Source organism: Liolophura sinensis, chromosome 8, assembly GCF_032854445.1.
Source record: "Liolophura sinensis isolate JHLJ2023 chromosome 8, CUHK_Ljap_v2, whole genome shotgun sequence".
NCBI lineage: Eukaryota > Metazoa > Mollusca > Polyplacophora > Chitonida > Chitonidae > Liolophura > Liolophura sinensis.
In genome coordinates, this window is record NC_088302.1 from 23,885,682 (window position 1) to 23,905,508 (window position 19,827).

At 38.6% G+C, this 19,827-nt stretch overlaps 1 protein-coding gene across 3 annotated transcripts in view; it reads left to right on the forward strand.

Moving 5' to 3' along the window:
- LOC135472850 (dentin sialophosphoprotein-like) overlaps positions 1-19,827 on the forward strand; it is a 65,536-nt gene that overhangs the window by 16,127 nt on the left and 29,582 nt on the right. For 2 of the 3 annotated variants that reach the window (XM_064752554.1, XM_064752556.1), the window contains exons 3-7: positions 2,675-3,525; positions 4,533-4,580; positions 5,859-5,942; positions 7,974-8,004; positions 12,213-12,261. In XM_064752554.1, coding sequence (XP_064608624.1) covers positions 3,439-3,525; positions 4,533-4,580; positions 5,859-5,942; positions 7,974-8,004; positions 12,213-12,261 — 299 coding nt within the window. In that variant the 5' untranslated portion in view covers positions 2,675-3,438. Of the gene's footprint in view, positions 1-1,781; positions 3,526-4,532; positions 4,581-5,858; positions 5,943-7,973; positions 8,005-12,212; positions 12,262-19,827 lie in introns of those variants that run through there. The other variant, XM_064752555.1, reaches the window with a different exon arrangement.

Below are 19,827 nucleotides of genomic sequence, written 5' to 3' on the forward strand. Positions count from 1 at the left end.
CAAATGTTTTGGTACACTTATATTAAGTTCTCTCAAGACACATGGATTTAGTGACTTGGGTGACCATCACTGATTTTCATGAAAGTTTATTAGACTAGTACAGGTATATGACTGATGCACACATGCAAAGTCTAAGACCTCAACTCTCAATCATGCTGCCTTCAGATTTCCAGGATTTGCATGATATCACATGATGGAATAACCTTAATATGCAATTCTCCCGTTGTAACATTAGATCAGCTGACTTATGAGGCATTATGATAATGTGCCTGACAGTGCCACTCCATGGCCTGGAGTATCTACTTGCATGTCATTTAAGGCACTGGTAGACTAATAATTGGGAGATTCAATCCCTGGCAGAATTTTTATGGCTACAAGATATAAAATGTAATGCTGTTATTAGTGTAAATGATTCAGAAAGTGTTGACATGCCACAAAGGGGTTTACTCCTATTAGGAATGTCTTATTTTACAAAGCTGGCCACATACAAAGTGTGTATCTACATCTCTAATTTTGGGGACATCTGATCTGCTTTTATACACAAGGTACATGCCCATGTAGTGGGTACAGGAATACACAGTTTCTCTTCTCTCACATATCTTTACTTTTCTAAAGAAAACTGAGAAAAGTTTTAGCACTACTACTCTGTTTTCTATAGATTAGAAAAATTACAGTGGTTTCCTCTGGTCTCAAACATTTTATTGGTGTTTTAAAAGTGAGAAGTGGAGCACAGCTTCAGACATCAATCAGTTTTGAAAAATCAGCTAGTTACCGTTAATCCACTGTTCTTCACAAAAATGTTGTGAGGATCTGATGAGAGCCACCACAGCCAGAGGAATTTCATGTCTAAATCTTTTCCACGAAATTAAATTATGTCCAAAATTCACCTTTTTGGACATGTATATGATAATGTTCAGGCAGTATGTTCCCTTCACATAAATGCAATGTATAAGCATTTAACAGTGTTCAGTTAGGTATGAAATTGACAGGTGAGACCTCCATGTGTGGTGAGACTCCAACTTAGCTGTGTTTATTAGGCATCACCTTAGGTGTCAGCAGTAAACACACTTGCTTCATTTGGCTGTTGTCTGATTGGCTAGTGGGTTTGTACGCACCAACATTTTTTTTTTTTTTTTTTAACCTCCCTTGGCTGTAGGGAGCCAATCAAGCACCATTCAAGTTCCTCGCTTCCTGATATTTCAGACTGACCTGATGTCTAGCCACATTGTGTTGTGAGATTCACAGAGACTGTGATAACCACTGCATAACTTGAGCTAAGCAACACCAGCTGGAAATGATTCTGTCAAATCCTCAATCTCCCTCATCCTAGAGAGAATGCCTAGCGTAGAGTAAATAATACGCCTGCAGTTTTAATTCTCTCGTATTTGCTGGATATATGTGTGTCAGTTTTCTCCGGGGGCTATCATAGCAAATATTCAGCCTATAATCTTGGCTATTTACTCTGAGATTATTTTGCTCTATGAGACACAGGATAGGAGTCACTTTGGCACCAGGCCCGCACAGTACCCTTCACTGAGGATGCACCAGAGAGAATGCCACTCTTGTACTTTACATCCCCCTTGCTGAGAATTGAGTTTCTGCTGCATTGCAGATTGCACCTAAAATGTAACCCCATTGCTTTTCTTTTTTTTTTTTTCTTTTTCTTTTAAGCGCAGCTTTAAATGTCATTGTGCCCTGTATATGTTTTGAAAGAGTAGACTGGCATATTCACAGAACAGGATTTGTGACAATTATAAACATGAAGGTTTGCATGACTTATAGTTGCAGAAGGTTGTCTTAGTTTAGCTTTTGATGGTAGGTACACCTGCATTTAACCTATGTTTTTGCAGAACTACTTTCATACCTGGCTCCTGGTTAACCTAGGAGACTTATGCATGCATACATATATGTGTGCTACAACCATGTATTAAAATTCAGCTATACATGTACATGTATCGTTTATGGCCTGTAAATCTGCTTACACAAAACCAGAGTCATTAAAGCATGACATTTCATATCCTATTTATAGTAAGAGTTAGCAAAAGAGTAGGTCTGACACTCTGCATGCCCTGGGTGGGACCCACTGCCTGTTGACTCTCAGTTGCCTCTACCTCAGCTAAGAGCATCACACATTTTCACTGTCACCCTAACCATGTTTGATATGGCAGGTCATGTTTCTGCCAAGGGCACAAACTGTGTGTAGTAATGATTTGTTCACATTCTGACATACACTTACACTGTGGTGTTTATCTATGAGAATGTCTCAGCATGTGGTTGATGGATATCTCGGGCCTACTGTTGGATTGGGTTAGAGTGTACTCAAACAGTTGCTCTGTTATCACACCAGTATATTCATGTATGTTCAATGAAACTTCAGCATTTGTGAGCACTGGAGTAAATTACATGCTGGCTTCACCTCAACCACTGCATCGAGTCACTTTGTTATTGACATTCTATCTTTTAACTCGCACCATTCACTTTATGAAGGCCCTGATTTCAAGACATCCTGAAATCAAACTGTACATGATGGACTTTGGACAGAATGTTACAGCTATTGGCATTGGCATTGTATACTTTTAATGTAAGGGCAGTCTGACTCGATGAAAAGTAAATTAAAGGTGGACTTCAATAAAGACTTGGCATTATCTTTACTTGACTGATTTTGTTTTTCCAGGTCCATCCTAATAACCATGATTTTACAGCGGAACGGATAAAACATATACTTGGAGACTACGAGCAAGTTCAGCCAAATCTACACAAGTCATCCCTTCTAGGTGTTGCCCGAGGGCCCGGCACCCCACAGCCATCTAAGAGTGGCACAGCTCCACCTTCCTTTTTTGTCAAACCTTCCCCAAATGGGACACACAAAGATGCGAGTCACAAAGTTGGTTTACGTGCACATGCTACTGGATTTGGAAATAATGCACAGAAGGCTGGGAGCTCTGCAGCAGCTAGCAGTTCTGGTTGGCAAAGTGAAACCTCTACAAAGTGGCCTTCCTGTACTAGTGTCAGAAAAGTGAAACGACAGACAAAAGAACTGACAGACATAGAACTAAGTACAATTCTGGTAGGCCTATCAAATCTGAAAGTTCACCAGATAGAACTGTGAAAGTGAGAGAAAAATCAGTGGAGAGAGTCGATGCTTCTCGGCACACTGGTGCAACGACAGCCAAGTCAAGTCATGGGCGAACCAGCTCGCACAAGTCTCCTTCGAGTGCTAGTTCTCGGCATACAGGCAACAAAAGTCTACATGCACATGACAGCAAACATGTCAAGGACACTTTCCAACACGATCCCCCTGAATTGGTGAAGCACCTCTCTCCCCATTTGTCACCCATCCACTCTTCCCCAGAGAATGAGGATCATGGTGCCAAAGATTGCCAGATCTCTTCCAGCATTATTAAGTCACCCAGCAAAGTGAAAGTAGAAGAACCCAAGATGGCACCCCCAAATGGTACAATCCCTGTGAATGGCTTAACCAAAAAACACAGACATAATCTTCCAAAGATCCATATTCATATGGAGGTAAGTGATCCTGGGTTATAAGCTTTGGTGTCATGTAAGATACACACTTTTTTGCCCGGTTTACTGACGGATTGTCGAGCAGACTGAGAGATTCAAATCCAGCTCTTGACTAATTTGGCTGGAGGAGGTAACTGTGCCAGGTGATGTGTGGTGGTTTCAGTCTTCAGTGTGCAGTGCTTGATTAGAATAAAGATGTATGACTTTTAAAAGATTATGCATGTTCTAATTATTTTTCAGACAGCTGGATGCATTTCATGTCAGTAATGAATTTGAAATATGATTTCATGAAATTGTTGAATCATGGCACTGGTTTTCATTAGTCGTACTTGCTAATTGTTAGGCTGTTAAAAGCTGCTGAGAATGTTTTATGTACACTATACCCTGAACAAATTTAAACAAATTCCATACAATTTAAGATCATAGTTCCTAAAAATTTGAATACTAAAAATCATTATTAAAGTGGGGGCTGTTGACATACATGTATATGAAATACATGCAACCAGTCCAGCTCAGATAACAATCCTCAATCCTAATGTGGTAAAACATGCTCTACATGTTGGTCAATTTTTTTGAGAATTTAGAGTTTGTCTGGAAATTGGTGTTTTATAGGAAAGTGTTGAAAATTAGATCATCGTTAAAATTAAGTTTGTTGGGGGCCTGCTGTGGTTTTTTTCTCTCTTTTTTTTTTTTTTTTTTTTTTTTTTTTTGCGCTTCAGATGGAGTTCTTTTTTGTTTTTGTTTTTTCTCTTCATGTTTATTTCTTTAAAACCCTCGTCTCTTTCATTAGCCTGAATAACAGTTTCCTCAGGCCCGTACCCTTTTTTTTTTTTTTTTATAGGTTTGAGTTACCCCCAACAAAGAATTTTAAAGATGTCGTCGTAACATTGCTTACCAGTACTGAATATGTAAATTTACACGGAGTACAAGATCGTTTTACGTGTAGTGGTACGACATCATTTCATGTTGTGTACATTGTGTTCATCTTTTCATACGGGTTCTACTTTAAGGGCAAACCTCCCAGTGATCCATCAAGCAGTGTTGATGATATAATCAAGGTGGGTACACCGACTTTCAAACTTGACAATGAATTCATGAAATCTTGAATTTAGATTAGAATGGTTGTTAAGATGATGCATGCATTTCAAAATGCACACCACAGTAAAGAACAGGAACACTGTTCCGAACTAACAATCCCCTATGAAGAGCACTGCTCCAAACTAACAATTTCCTGTGAAAACTCTCAATTAACATGAAAATATCAAATTTGATGATAATTTCCTGACGTAAAATCTACAGCTCACTTGAATGAACGATTGGATTCTACTGTGCTGTATGGTGTACCAATTTTGAGAGTTAAGAATTACACTTAATGTCCAGTTCAATCACCCTACTGATTAATCGAGAGATGCTAGAAAGATGAGTTGCCAACCATGCACGTCGCTGTTGATGGCACTCCAGTTGTAAATTAAGACAGCATAATATAATCTTACATATATAAGCTCTGGAATATTGACCAGTAGAAAAGCAGCATTCCTTTTGATGCTGTCAACAGGTGACTGATTATATTGGAAAAGAGACAAGTCACATGTTTGGCCTACTTTTTCTTTCGGCAGTGGCGCTTGTATGCACACATTATTTAGAACCGTGCATGTAAATTAATTGAAACTTTTAGTGCCCCAATAACTAAACCACCAATTATGTATAAAATTGAGTTCATCATTGTTAACAATGTTTGGATGTCTTTTACCCTAATTCCTCAACCAGCGTAATGACCCACAAATCTCTCACCAATGCAGTCGCTGTGAGTTCAAGTCCAGCTCATGCTGGCTTCCTCTCAGGCTGTAAGTGGGAAGGTCTGGCAGCAACCTGCAGATGGTCATGGGTTTCCCACGGGTTGTGCCCGGTTTCCACCCACCATAATGCTGGCCACTGTCATATAAGTGAAATATTCTTGAGTACGGCGTAAAACAACAATCAAATAAATAAATAACTAATTCCTCAACCATAATACATATGAAAGGGCAACCTTCAGTGTGATTTATACCATCTGCTATGGTTGCATATTCCATTTTGATGGCTTTACAAAAAAGTATAGTTTTATCGGCGAGACAGAGTAAGGCCCTCAGAGTCAACTTGAATGAACATCTTGCAGACATGTGAAGATATTGATAGTGATACTGTTGTATACTTAATAAATATATAAAAAAAATATGTATGTCCCTTTCATTGGCTTGTTGTACAAGTTGTCAAGAACTACTTTTAACTGTATTTTATGGTGTTGTAAAGGTAGACTTCACTGTGATAACCTGTATCCTTATTTGTTGTTTCTTCAGGAGATGACCCGAATAGACCCCCCTCTGACAGGCATCAGTACCCCTCACAAAGAGAAAAACTTCCCCTTCCCCTCAGGCCATCCAGTAAGTAATCACATTTGCCAGGCCTAGATGACCTGTGTGTGCAAACTGCGAATGATGATGGACAACATCATTGAGCTGATCTTTCCACAGTATTATAGAGAAGATAAACGTGTAAAGTTATTCACGAGATGTTAAGGTTCTCGGAAGTGCTGATTCAGCTGAATGTATTTGCCCTTAAAATTGCCCAGTTAGGGGTATTTTAGAGGCAAGTAAAGATCATAAAATTTTACTTTTGGTGCTGACACATTTGTCTAGTAAGACATGATCTTATCTTTGTAATATAACTCTCAGTTCAGGAAAAGATAGTCATGTATGAAATATATTAGGACGGAAACGTGTTATAATTCCCTGAATGTGTAGGCTTTCAATTTACTGCACTTCACCTAAAGTTTAGTATATTTCAGGTGACACATATTGCTTGATTCATCCACCATACAGGGCCACTTAAAAGTTTTTTGTGAAGATTTATCTCTTTTCATACAAATTAAAATCAAATCATTTTGAGGCCTTCATGTGCTTCTGAAAGTGTGTGTTTTACATACCAAAAATTGAAGGTGAAATACAGCATCATACAAGATCTTCAATTTTGCTACTTACATTTCTAGGCTGTGATAAAGTCAGTGGATTTAAAATGAAAATCTTTACGTCACAGATTTCAGTCTTGTGGTAATATTTATATGTAGAAATTCATAGGACAGGTTGTATTTTGCATTACATTAACTGTGTTCCATGTTCCTACTGGTATTTAGATTACCCTGATTCTTTGTAATTGTTTAATGACGATAGTATGCATGTTAGTAGGTATGGAATACAACGTAAAATGCACCAGAAGTTGGTGTGAACAAATTCTGTTTGAGAAGTTGGGGGGGGAGGGCCTTCGTGGCTCAGTTGGTTAGCGTGCTAGCGCAGCGTAATAACCCACCATAATCTCACCAATGTGGTCGCTGTGATTTCAAGTCCAGCTCATCTTCCTCTCTGGCCATACGTGGGAAGGTCTACCAGCAACCTGCGGATGGTCCTGGGTTTCCCCCGGGCTCTGCCCGGTTTCCTCCCACTATAATGCTGGTCGCCGTCGTACGAGTGAAATATTCTTGAGTACAGCGTAAAATACTAATCAAGTAAGTAAATAAATAAATAACTGTTTGAGAAAGATGTTGAATGCAGTGAATAAAAAGACATGATACACAAGCTACAATTCCACTTCAAGTCCACACATTGCATAATAGAAGTTATTTAATCCTAAGTTAGTATGTGGTACATCATGGATGGGTACAGGGTCTTCTTGTGTCCGTCAGGAGTACTCTTTTAAACGAATCAGATGGGCAGAAATTTGAAATGATCAAATGTTTTTTTTTTTTATTCTAAAAATTGGTGTCTTTGTATTATTAAATTCATTGTAGGACTAACCCTGTTAGATGTCTCTGATATACATTTTATGATATGCACAGAAATAGGATAAGATGGCTGAGAATGCATTTCCAAGCATGAACAAAATCTGTGGCCCCCAGCTATTTTGGTTCATTTTACTTCTCTGTGGTGGGCAAAAATTTTTCTAAAAATTCAAGTAAGGACAAAAATTCCTGGATCCAACACTCTACATGTTCATTGACTGAGGAAACTATAGTCATTACCAGAATGACAGTTGTATCCTACAACCCATACTCCTCGTTCTGTGCCAAACATGAAACATTGTCGGCAGAAAATAGTTTTCAGTGGAATGTTTGTACCTTTCTGTATCCTGTATCTGCTTAACTAACGGCTTTGTGCAGGAAATGTCAAAATCACATTGAAATGTTTCATAATACTAATACAAATATATTCTTACTAATTCAAGCTTTTATGCCACCTGACGGGACTTCTGTGAGAAAATCAAGTTTTAAGAGTACCAGTATCAATTGTGTTCTATTTCATTACTGTATCTTTCATTTCTAGTAGTTTCTATTTTCTAGATGTTATAGCAAGATAAACCTCATCCTAGAATGTTCACTTTTTTTGGTTTTAACACAATTCATGTTTTCCATTTCTCTTTAGGATCCACATTCACGTCTGCAGGTTACAAAACGTAAGTACTTGTTTTTCATGTTTTCTTGTACATTTTTGTAATTCAATTGAAATGTAATTTAATAAGAGTAATAATGCAGTATTTCTACATTTTAAGGGGTTGTGATGTCCTCTTCCTAGAATGATATTTTTTATCTTTTTGGAAGAGATAGTTCAGTTAAAGTATAGAGTTTGCACTTTATGCATCCGACAAATTTTACTACCTCATTCATTTTGCAGAACATAGTGTGTCTTTGAATCCTGATTTATGCCAACTTTTCTAATTTACATAACATGGATACATGTATATTTAGTTGGTTGTGATGAAACAAAACCTTGTATTCCCAGAGATGGAGGAAAACTCAGTCGATGTTCATTTCAGTGAAAATTTTTGTTTATACACATATCTAGGCTCTTGTCCGCATTTAATGTGGGTGCTATTTATTCAGTGGCATTAGCATTGCAAACTTGAATAGGGTTTGTAGTTTGATGTTGATTTATTAGGTAGGAAAATGATTTGTCAGGTATTTTTACATGATCTGTAACCCTTTCAAGAAGAGTTTCTGTGCATGAAGAATGGACATCTCATATGAGTTGTAACCAGTTGTATCTATGTTGTTCTGGGTGAAGTGTAAACTGGGTTATCTTAAAAGGTCTTCTCACCTGTTGTTGACCTGTTTAGTGCTGACGACGAAGTGGTTTACAATACAGATCAACACTGGAAAGGCTGAGTTATGTCCCTTGAACTGAAGTAGAGATAACTACATTTACCAGTTACTGATGCAGATGAATAAGTATATGTAGAGGTGGCATCTAAAAGCTATTGGGTTCTGTCCTGTTTCTTTTTGGGCCTTTTGGTGGGTGGGTTGGAGCCGGCATGAGTCGCTTGCTAAGACGTTGGGTACAATGAGCCCTCATGAAAAAGGACTTACCATTGACCAATGAGTTTCCACTGACAGTGACTCTCAAACTTTGGCAAGAACTTGATGAGGTGTACAATTTTCCCATAATCTCCTCCTGGCTTTCTCCACCTACATGTACAAGCATGACTGTTGTCACAGAAGTGAAATAGGCTTGACCAGCGTGTTCAGTGAATAAACATAAGTCACAACTCAGTCATCCAGTTCTAGAATTAATTTGTTTGAAAATATTTTGATTGCTTTGTACACTCCATGAAGCCTGATGCAAGTGATCATTTTGGCCTGGTAAGGTGGCTTTTTTTTTTTGATCACAGTAAGAGGTTCTTTAGGTTTCTTGCAAACTGTTGCAGTTTCATCTATTGACAAAATAATCTATCATCAGATGAGTGAATTACCTCTTAGTTTGGGTTAAAAAGACCAATCAAAAATATAAACCAGAGATTTAATTATATTTTGCAGCTGTTGTATTGAATTCACACATTAACATGTCAGATTCTTCCAACAAGGTACATGTAATTTAATCACATAAGTGAATATATAGTTACCTTTCTAAAGTCTGTTCTGGTTTCAGTAAGAAAGTGTTTACTAAAACTTACACCTAAAACTTAGCATTTTTCAAGTGACTTTTGCTTGATTCTGTTTTATTCATTCTCGCTATTGGAACTACTCTTGCAAATTTAAAAAGTGAATAGGTCAAAAAATTAATTTTGGTTTTATTTTGGTGTTTTTTAAATTGTTTTCTGTCAGTGTGTGGCTTTATCCCAAAACATGTTTGCCCTGCTTATTTTCTGTAGGGACTACAAATGATGTAGTAAGTTCTATACCAAACATTAGGTCAAATGCAGGATGTACACGTATGAAAGGGTTTCAGTGCCAAGCTCGTTAGGTTTTCATTAAAGGAACTGCCAGTTTGTAGAAAGTACATGTATTCATGCACCCTGCAGGTAAATATAATCTCTTCCTAGCCAGTGACACTGATTTGACCTGACATGAGTGGAATTGAAAACAACAAAGTACATGCCTCTGTGTGCTGGTGTTTGTTCAAGCTTATCATTCGTATTCATGGCTTTGTTTTAATATCTGCTGTGTATTGTCCCTTTGTTAGATTTATACAATTAAAGAGATTATCATATTTTGTCAGGCTAATTTTGTTTTTGTTGGTGTGTGGCCAAAAGTGTCTCGTTCCTTTTAGATGTAGTAGACAAAGCATGAAACATGTAGGTATGTCGGAGTCATTGTTTGACCTGCTGTCGTACTGTAAATAGCCTCAAATGTTTCCAAAATAGCATAAATATAAATATATATATATTGTTGATTTATGTAATATTTAGAGTGTTCCTTGCTGTTTAAGGATTGTGTTGACATAGGTAATGAGGTAAGAGTGAATTTATGTCCAAAAGTAAAAGAAAATGGGGGGGGGGGGGGAAGCCGCTGCTGACGGCTGCTCCTCAGCCAGCCATGTACACAGTGTCCCGATGGTGAACTTCAAATCCTAAAAACATGTTTAGAATAATGTAACAGTCTAAGTCTCCTCTGTGATGAACTTTCTAGCAGCTTTCTTCTTTCTCTTGCCTGTGGGTGTAGTATACATGCAACATATGCAGTCTTTGATTTTAAGTGAACTGCCCAGACTTCTCGTACCAAGCGGACTTCATATTTCACACGATGAAGATGAATTGCAGAGATGACAGTTTATTTCTATTTCATTTGATATTTGTCTTGCCTTTGGATGTCTGAAGAACTATTAGAACTGTGTCAGTGTGGAAGATAAATTTTAGTGAATACAGTGTAATTCTTCTTAGTTTGATATCGTGCTTGCCATTTTGCCTCTGGGTGTCTTGATTTTCAGTGTTTCCCAAACTGAGACTAAGAAGTAGTGTAGTTGTTTTTCAGTTTGATGTCTTTATTAACATGTTGCTTCAGGATTTGATGGAACAGTTTAAGCGTTGCGCAATTACAAGGTAAATTGTACACTTCAGTGCTGTTCTTTTCGGGTTGATATCTGCTTTAGGACTTGATGGGACAGTTTAGGGGTCTGTTAAGAACTGCTACCGATTATTTTATCTGGTTGCTCGTGGACATTGTTAAAATGAGCGAGATTCTTGAGACGATAGGCCTCTGTGTTTTGACTGGCCTGCAGTTCATGGGGCTGCAGTGAGTGTAGCAACATCAATGTTATATCAGAGGGTGTGTGAGGTTAGAGACAGACCCACTCAAGTTTGCAGGGAGGATTAGAGCTTGTGTTTCCAGCTCAAACCTGGGCTTACCTCCCCACACATATCGCCGTGTGTTTGTCGGGATTATCTGCAGACCACTCTGACAATGACAAAACCTATCAAATGCTCTGTAGATCATCGGCACTTAGAGTTAACGTGTAGGCTTCAGAAAGCAGAGCTGAGGATTTTAGAACATAATGTCGACTGAATCATACAGTTTTGAAAAAATTTAGGTGCTGAATTGTCAGAATTAAAGAAGACAAACAGTTGGGTAACAGTCACTTTATGCCATAAGTGTTACATGGTAAAGTTAGAGAGGAAAGACCGGAAGAAAAAAATGTGGGCCAATGTTGTTGGGAGATTGGAATGCAGCAAGCCCACTTATTGATTTTTCTTTCCAGTGGCCATGGATGGCTGGATAGTGTGTGATTTGTGGGATATGAACCTGCAGATTCTTCCTCACAAACCCTGTAATACTGCACTGTGCATAGTCTTATCCTGTGCTCCTATTGTCTTTCCCATTGAAGCATGGCCACTATTATAATCTGTGGCCAATGATTTGTAAACAACTGTTTGTACTTCTGTGTGTGTGTGTGAGGCTCTCTTGGTCTGAAGACCAGGGCTTTATTATGGCATGTGGGAAGCTGTAAGTGGGCCGCTCGGTGGCCTTGTGTTTTCCTGACCAGCCTGGCATGGAGTAAGCTCGTGAACTCTCTGTCTCTAGCAAGCCAAACACAAAAGAGACAAGTGATGTTGATACAGTGTTCTTGTGGAATGATATAGAGGCATAGCTCGCAGTGCTACAGTCTGCACCCAAACCATGTTTGTCATGTGAGGTGAACCTACCCCCAATTTTTGCTCCCAACCACCTTCTGTTGATTTGCTGCAGAATTGTTTCAAGGAATAGTGCAAATAATGCGCAATAGCCTAGTGGAGCCTGCAGGAGGGGTATCCAGATGATTTACCTGAAGGTGTGTGTAGAATGTTACTTGAGTTTGTTGATAAGTAGTGTCATCTGGTTGACTCTGAGAAAGCTAGCCGAACAAGGATTCAGCAGGCTGATCACTGAGTAATGTGACCTTTTGCTGTTACAGAACTGATGGATAGCACTGTCCACAGAAGTGGGAATGACAAAGCACACGGGTAAGTACCTCTTATCTCCCTTTAGACAAGGCACCACCACAATTCTTTCCATGTAAGCATTTTCAATACAGACTGAATTGTTTAAATATGATACAAGATTTATTATAAATCTGCAGTGGGTGACGTTCCAGGAAGTATGGAGGAGACTTTCCAGTGTTATAGATCAGACAATCAGTGGAAATTGTAAACCCTGACAAATGGTCTTAAAGCGCTGCTTTGATCCAGAGAGGAGCTAGGTGGAAATACTCAAATGGAACAGATCTAACACCACGGTTCATAAAGATTTACAACAAATAACAGTGTTTAATCCCAATAAGACTCCTAAACAACAAAATACTCCTAAATACTCCAAAATATTCCTGATGTGACGTGATAATATTCCTTGTGTTATGTTGAGTACGGCAGGAATGACGTCATCTCGTTTGAAAGTACATCATTTGTTGCTATACATCAGAGATTGGTGACGCCAAGTGTTCTTACATGATGTCACACCAGCCAGAATTAGAAACAACAGAAATCTGGAAACTAACGACAGTGATTATAATACTTGTACAATTTAGGAGAGCAATTCAAACTGTCTTCATCCTGATCATTTAACCTTGCTTTTAAGAAATACAGGGCTTCACACTTTAGTTATGCAGCTGTATGAAAAATGATGTTGTTGACTATATTAGCAATGAAATAGTTTCATTGTTCAAGGACAACAGTTAAATTTGTGATGTCAAAGACTTCAAAGAAATGGCACTTGTTTGCTGCTTCGCTTGGCGTTCAGCACTGAGAGGTTATAGCAAGGAAACAGGACTGGTTGACCTGTTATCGGTATAATGTGACTTTGTGGGGTGTCACTCCTGGTGTCATGGGCATGATACTTCAGTGGTTGGAGCACTTTGGTGGTGCCTGAGAGGAAGTATTTGTACACACACCTAATGACTCCTTGTCATCATATGACCCCAAAATTGTTAAGTATGATGTTAAATCCCAAGCTTTTATACATATTTTTTTCCTGGCTGTATTTACAGTACGCCTAACACCTAACTTCCTTTGTCAGTCAACACATCGATTGCGATCAAGGACACATTGACCACACCAAAGTCATGCTGGAACCGCAACTGATCAGCAATTTGTTCACGACTTGTATTTGATGTGGATATGCACCTAGTTGCAATGTTCTTAAATTGTTCAGACTTTGATTTGAGATTAGCCGAAGCAGATTGACTGGCCAGTTTGGCTTTGTTTTGACAATCTGCAACGAACAGAAAGATTCGACTGAAAGTGTGTTTGCTGGCTGTTGTAAACTTTTCAGTCCTTTTTCAAACTTTTCAATTATTTTTCATGGATCCACAACATGTTACCATGTTTAGGGAAATACACTCACCTCTGCGTGGCCCATTCCTTTCTAATGGCTACTAAAGCTGCGGCAGTTATTGAAGAAACATCTCATTACACTCCAGGGATGTTGTAAAGCCAGAGACTCACAGCCGATCTGTGTATCAAAACATTGTACAGGGCAAATCACAGATGGTAACTGTTTGTCGGCATACAATCTGTGAATTTGATCACAGCCCATGCACAGATTCACTGCAGCCGAACAGCCAGTGAAATTAGGCGTTGAGTGTACTGTAATACTGTTGTGACTAAAATTGATTTGATTAATCTACAGCTTTTACTCTTGGATATTTAAAGTAAAAACCAATTTTGTTTTTAGAATGGCATTGTTTAGTGTGAATGACTAGAATGTGTTTAGTACTTTGATCAGACCCATTTCTATTCTGCATTTCCTGATTTTGTCGTTTCATATATGTAAAATGTAGCTCACAGGCTTAGAATGCTCCTCTCCTACCCATTGTCCTTGAACTTGCACCCTTCTGGACATGTATATTGTCTGAGCAGTGAATTTGATCTTGGGTAAAGTTGCTTTAGAGCGTAACCGTATAACCTCAAGGGCTAGTTCTGGACAACGTATTTGAGTATGGGAAATGACGTAAAGTTTCGCCGTTCAGTTACTGTCCTTTACTTTCGCACGGGCTGAGTTGGCGCCAAGATAACAGAAGATGGTGATTAGCCCCCCGCCCGCTTCATTACCCTGCATGGCAGCTATGGTCTCCAATCTGCACCATTTGGGGTCAACTTATTAACAGTGGGGTGCGTAGATCTCCAGACTGGCCCCAGTGCTTCCCTAATTATACCGATGAATTGAACTGTGGAAAATATCAAGTCAGGCTTTTACTAGGACTACTTTGTCTATTACAAACCTGTATTAAAATTCCAGTCACTGTCTTGATACATGGCCATGATGAACAAGCTATATAAGCAGCGAACGATTATTCAAGTAGTGTGGAAGTCATGTCTCAGCATCATCTTGTGACCTGTTGTCTATACAGGGCCCACTTTATGTACCAAATATGTGTACACACGTATTTCAACTACAACTCCAGCAGCTCAAGGCAGGCGGAGCCTGACTTGACCACCAGGTGTCACCCATGTCTATAGCTTTGGGGAATCCTCACTGTTGCCATGACACTGCAAGGTCAAGCCCAAGCCTTAAAACAGAGTCAATACGTCAAAAGAAAAAGCTTTACTTTGTTAAATTGTAAGTAAATCTTCATTCTGTAATGATCGCACTTCCCGCTTAGCCTACCTTGCAGTCAGTTTGCCACAAACAGTACAAGGAATAATATGTGAGCGTTTGTCACTCGTTCGTGATGATCGTCATTTCACTGAAACAACAACAACCAAGGGCTGCGACAGTGCATATTTAGGCTACACACATGTAAAATATCGGATTAAATGAGTTTTGCTAATTATTTTTAGTGGGTGGAATATAGTGATTTTATACATCAAGCATACAAGTAAGTAGGGCACACGTTACATGTACATTACTTATCAACAGTCATTTAATGGGGAGTAACTTCTGTATTTAATGGTCACAGTGAACGGAAATATGCATCTTTTTTCTTTCAATTTTGCCGAGCAGAATCCAAATGATTATGCCCTCAACTTTTGCATACTGTTAGGGAAATGTTTAAACATTTTGAAATTATCAGTCCATAATGAGAATAATCAAGGAGATAATAATTTTGGACATTTCAAAACCACATTTTATAAATTTTCTAAAATCTCTCATTTAATAAAATTTTTAAAAATGCAAATAGGATTAACTTTTCTTTCAACACATTCAACAAGATTCTTATTGAAGTCGTCTTCCCAATTGATATATTTCTGATGGGCTATTTTGCACCATCTTGTGTACAATTGTTAAAAGTCCAGAAAAATGCAAGATAGCCTTGGTTACCATGGCAACCACAAATGTGAGCAAACCATGTTGATCAGGTTTATCTCATATCATGACTACAAAGTTATTGGGCAAATTTTATGCAAATTAAAGACCATTTTGTGAAATGGCCTAGACACCGGCCTTGAGCTGCTGGAAAAATGGATTTCACTGAGAAATATCTGTCAATAACCTCATGTATAATTTGAATGAAGTTTGTCACTCTTCCCGCACATTTCGAAATGCCCTCCTATTGCAGAAAAGTTACCTTCCCTCGTTCTGAAATCACAAACCTCCCATGAAACACAGAAAACATACTCCGAGTAAGGTTCCGAAAACCACTTGTACTTCGATTAACTTTGACCCATTTTCAGTAACACAGTGTGAGAGTCTGGCATATCGGGAGTTGGATGGGCTCCGACACATAAGGTGTTCGCACAACACTGACAGAGGGAGATATGCTGGCTGTATATCAAAATTAAGTGTGTGTTTTGATGATTATCACTATGCAAAGTTGCCCAGTTGGGAGTTATGTGTCACCAGTGACAAGTAAGATTATTTTTTTGGCCTTTGGTCAGCAAAAATCATCAACAGGTATGATAGACAAGTTTAAATTTCTAGCCCTGTGATTGTAAGTTGTTGCTTTAATAGCAGTTTGACATGATCTGCTGGTAATTTGCAAGTAAGGATTTGCGGAGTGTAGTAGAGCTCTGCATTTTCAGGGATATTTGACATGTCACTCCACATCTGCAAAGGTATTACGTAGTGGCACTCAGTCTCCAGAGAGTTTTCTGCCCAGTGGTGCTCCTGTTTTTGTTCTAAATTCATGATGATTAAGACTGAGGAAAACTTCAACTGTTGATAGTAGGAGCGTGGACAGACTCCCCAGTGAATCGTGAGCTTGTGTATTACATTTTTGAGCTGCCCATATAATCCCCTGACCACCCCTGATGCTCCCCTGCGGCACCCAGTTAGTAAGAACCACAGTCAACGCAGTGAATCATGGGATACAGTTTCCAAGACATCGGGCGAAACTGTCATTTAGCGTATATGTATGTCTGTCTGTCTGTCTGTACCTTTACGTGTTTTGCCATTTTTCTTACAGCTATAAAATGAATGTTAAGAAAAATTCAGTGGTAATTAAAAAGTGCATATAAACGACATGCGTAATCCAATACCAGGTTTCATGTCCATGACCGTGAGGAAAGGCTTTCATTGGTTACAAAATGCTTCCAAGTTAGTTTGAGTTGTTATTTCCAAGTTGTTTAAAAAAATACTATATTGATTGCAAGATGTCAAAATGCTAAATGACATGTACAAATAAATATAAACCTTGTAAATACAGTATTGTATAAAAGTAGGAAATCTTATAAGAAAAAATGTGTGAATAGATTCCTGTAAGCCAACGCCTGAAACCTAAAGTAAAATAAATAAAATACACATATTTTGGTTGTGTTGTCAGTATTATATTTTATTTTGCCTGACAATCCTGCACTTTGTTGAAGACAGTTGTCTACTAATGTTAACGATACAAATAATTTGTACTTGACAACAGTGATTAGATTTATGAAAGTATTTCAAACTATATTATATACATGCGCGTTTTGTGATTTGCGGAAGAAGAGAGTTTGGGTAATATGGTGTGACTGCTTGTAGTACTCTATTGTACATCATGCCAGCTTCCTGTGTGGCGATGCCCAGCATGCTGGCCTGGATGGCTATAAAGTGCAGTCATTTAGCATTAGGCAATCGATCAGTAATGATAGCGTACCTATCACTGTCGATTTTACGCGCCGTCAGCTAGACTGTATTACATGTACACCACTGCCCTTTAAGGTTTTGTTTTGTTTCACTGATTCCTGGTATCGGAGCTTGTTACAGCTGTAGGCTCCACTTCAATCTAGTTTTGTTTCCAGGACGATTCCTAGGGATTCTCTTTGATGTCTGGTTACTACATCAAAGACTGAAATGAAAAATGATCTTGGCATCTGTGGCTGATTGAACATCATTATTGATTAATAATCACTGGATATCGTGATATCTGAAGTATTGGACAGGTCTGCCTCGTGTGCAATATGCACGGCATATCTTCTACTTGTGCATGTAGATACCATTAGTTCAGTGCTGTTCTGTGTACAAAAAGGCACGCTCACGTGAGACTTATCCCTCAGAAATATCTTCAGTTTATCTCGCTGCCTGATTTGATTTGAGCATTTTTGTTGTGGTTGGGTGTCCAAGAATATCTCAAGCGTGTCTGTCAAGCTTTCAGACTCATGAAATTGTTATCATTGCACCCTAAAGGAATTTACAGTTCACATTAAGACAAAGGTTGGGGAAAATTACATTATCATTGGAGAATAATTAATATATGTGGATGTTTAAATATTGAAGTACAAGCGCTTGGAGGTAGTGTTATGGACCAGTGTATGTGTAGAATGAATACACAGACAAGACACAAAGATGCATGCACAGATGAGATATTGATGAGATCAAATGTATTGATGACAAATTAAAAGATATCGATGAAGATGAAGTTAATCTAAACTGCTTCACCCCCAAAAAAAAAAAAAATCTCTGATGTGGCAAAGTGCAACAGAATTAGTCTGAAATCTGTCCTTGATGTCAGAGCCCTCTTCAGCCTGCACCAGCGCTTTCAGTATGTGTCTCTCTCTGTGTCAGCAACATCAAGCGTGTTAACCCTTTGTATTAGCCCACTTATGTAAGTGTACAGTACACTGGTAGTATTTCATCTGTCTGCTTATCCAGCAATCCCCTTCTTTTTCCTGTTAATATGTCCTCAATAAGATGATGTCTGGGCTGTGTAGAAAGCTCTTTTATTCTCTTAAGCTTTTCTCCATTATACATTCCGGCTCAGATCTTCCAGCAGATATGAATTAGGACACTCGGGTATCTGATCAATACCTGTCAACAGCGGTTCAATGCAGATGCTGATTTCAGGTGGAGAAGCAAAAACACAGACATCTTGGACTCTCCCTAACCATTCAGAACACAAATGAAATGGCTGGCTGAACATCTGCTTCATATTTTTTGACCTGAACTACTGAATTACATCTTGGCAGAGAAGACTCAAATGAAATTGATTGGAAAGCAGTACTGAATATAAAGGAAGAAGGTCATTTGTGGAGATTAGCACGTAACAATAGTATGCTGCAAGATATGATCAGAGCGAACAAATCTACATGTGCTAGCAAGGGACCAATCGACTGACACTACAGTACCCACAGTAGTGTTGAAAACATTAAATTAATGTGTGACAGATTCAGTTTCACATTTTGACTATTAAACAACTTACAGAAAGGTCTTGCCAGACTAAAGGATTTTTTTTTCTCTTCAGTTGAAATGAGGAATCAGTTCATAACATTTTAAAGACTAAAATGTATTGCGCAGGTAGCAGAACATATAAACTTCATAGAAGTAGTAAAATAATTTGTGTCAGTTAGATATTCATCTAACAAGTTTTATTTTTTTTTGCTTTTCAGTCATTACTTTGTGCTGAGCACTTATTTAATTTCATTTTTTTTTTCTCTCAGGTTTGTATGGATTGTTGTAGATTTTGCAGGATTCCTTTCTTGGTTTCGCTTGTCTGCTTTGGCTTGTTGTTGTCGAGGTTAGCTGAGAAAAGAGCTGAAGAAGGAAGCTGTCGCGCAGAGGATTGTTGGTGCTAAGGCAGGTGTATTGATGGGAGACAAATTGACACAGTCTGGACTGCTCTCATAACTGACATTGTAGGCTGGCTGAATTCGTTATGGATTTGGCTGATAGCCGGCTACAAACAGAAAACAGATGAAATCGATTGTTTATCTGACGTGATTGTATCGGCTGTCTCAGAAAGCTGGGGAGATCACTGCTATGTTTTCCTTCACTTTGTACCTAGCTAGACACTCAAGGGCTTGTCAAGACTGCTAATGGGAAGGCTAGGAAGGGGGAATTGGAGCAGTTTGCAAATGGTCGAGTCTTCCGTCATCTGGACCTAGGGATTTTGATTCATCGCATTACTTCATCTCACTACCAACACACTTATAGAGACACTAGATGATAACATTAGTACTTGGTTGAGCGAGATGATCAGATTGATCAGGTTAAATGTGACAAGACGTATGACGTATGCTCTTGTTTATTTCATACGTGTGCACACACTTAAGTTCTTCTGGAAAGTTCTTCAATTTCCCCGAAAAAAAATTTAACCTGGAAATGAATAAACATAATAATTAAAAAAAAAAAAACAGTGGGGAGAGGGGGGGGGGGGGGGTTAAAAACCTCAAGGTTACTGTAAA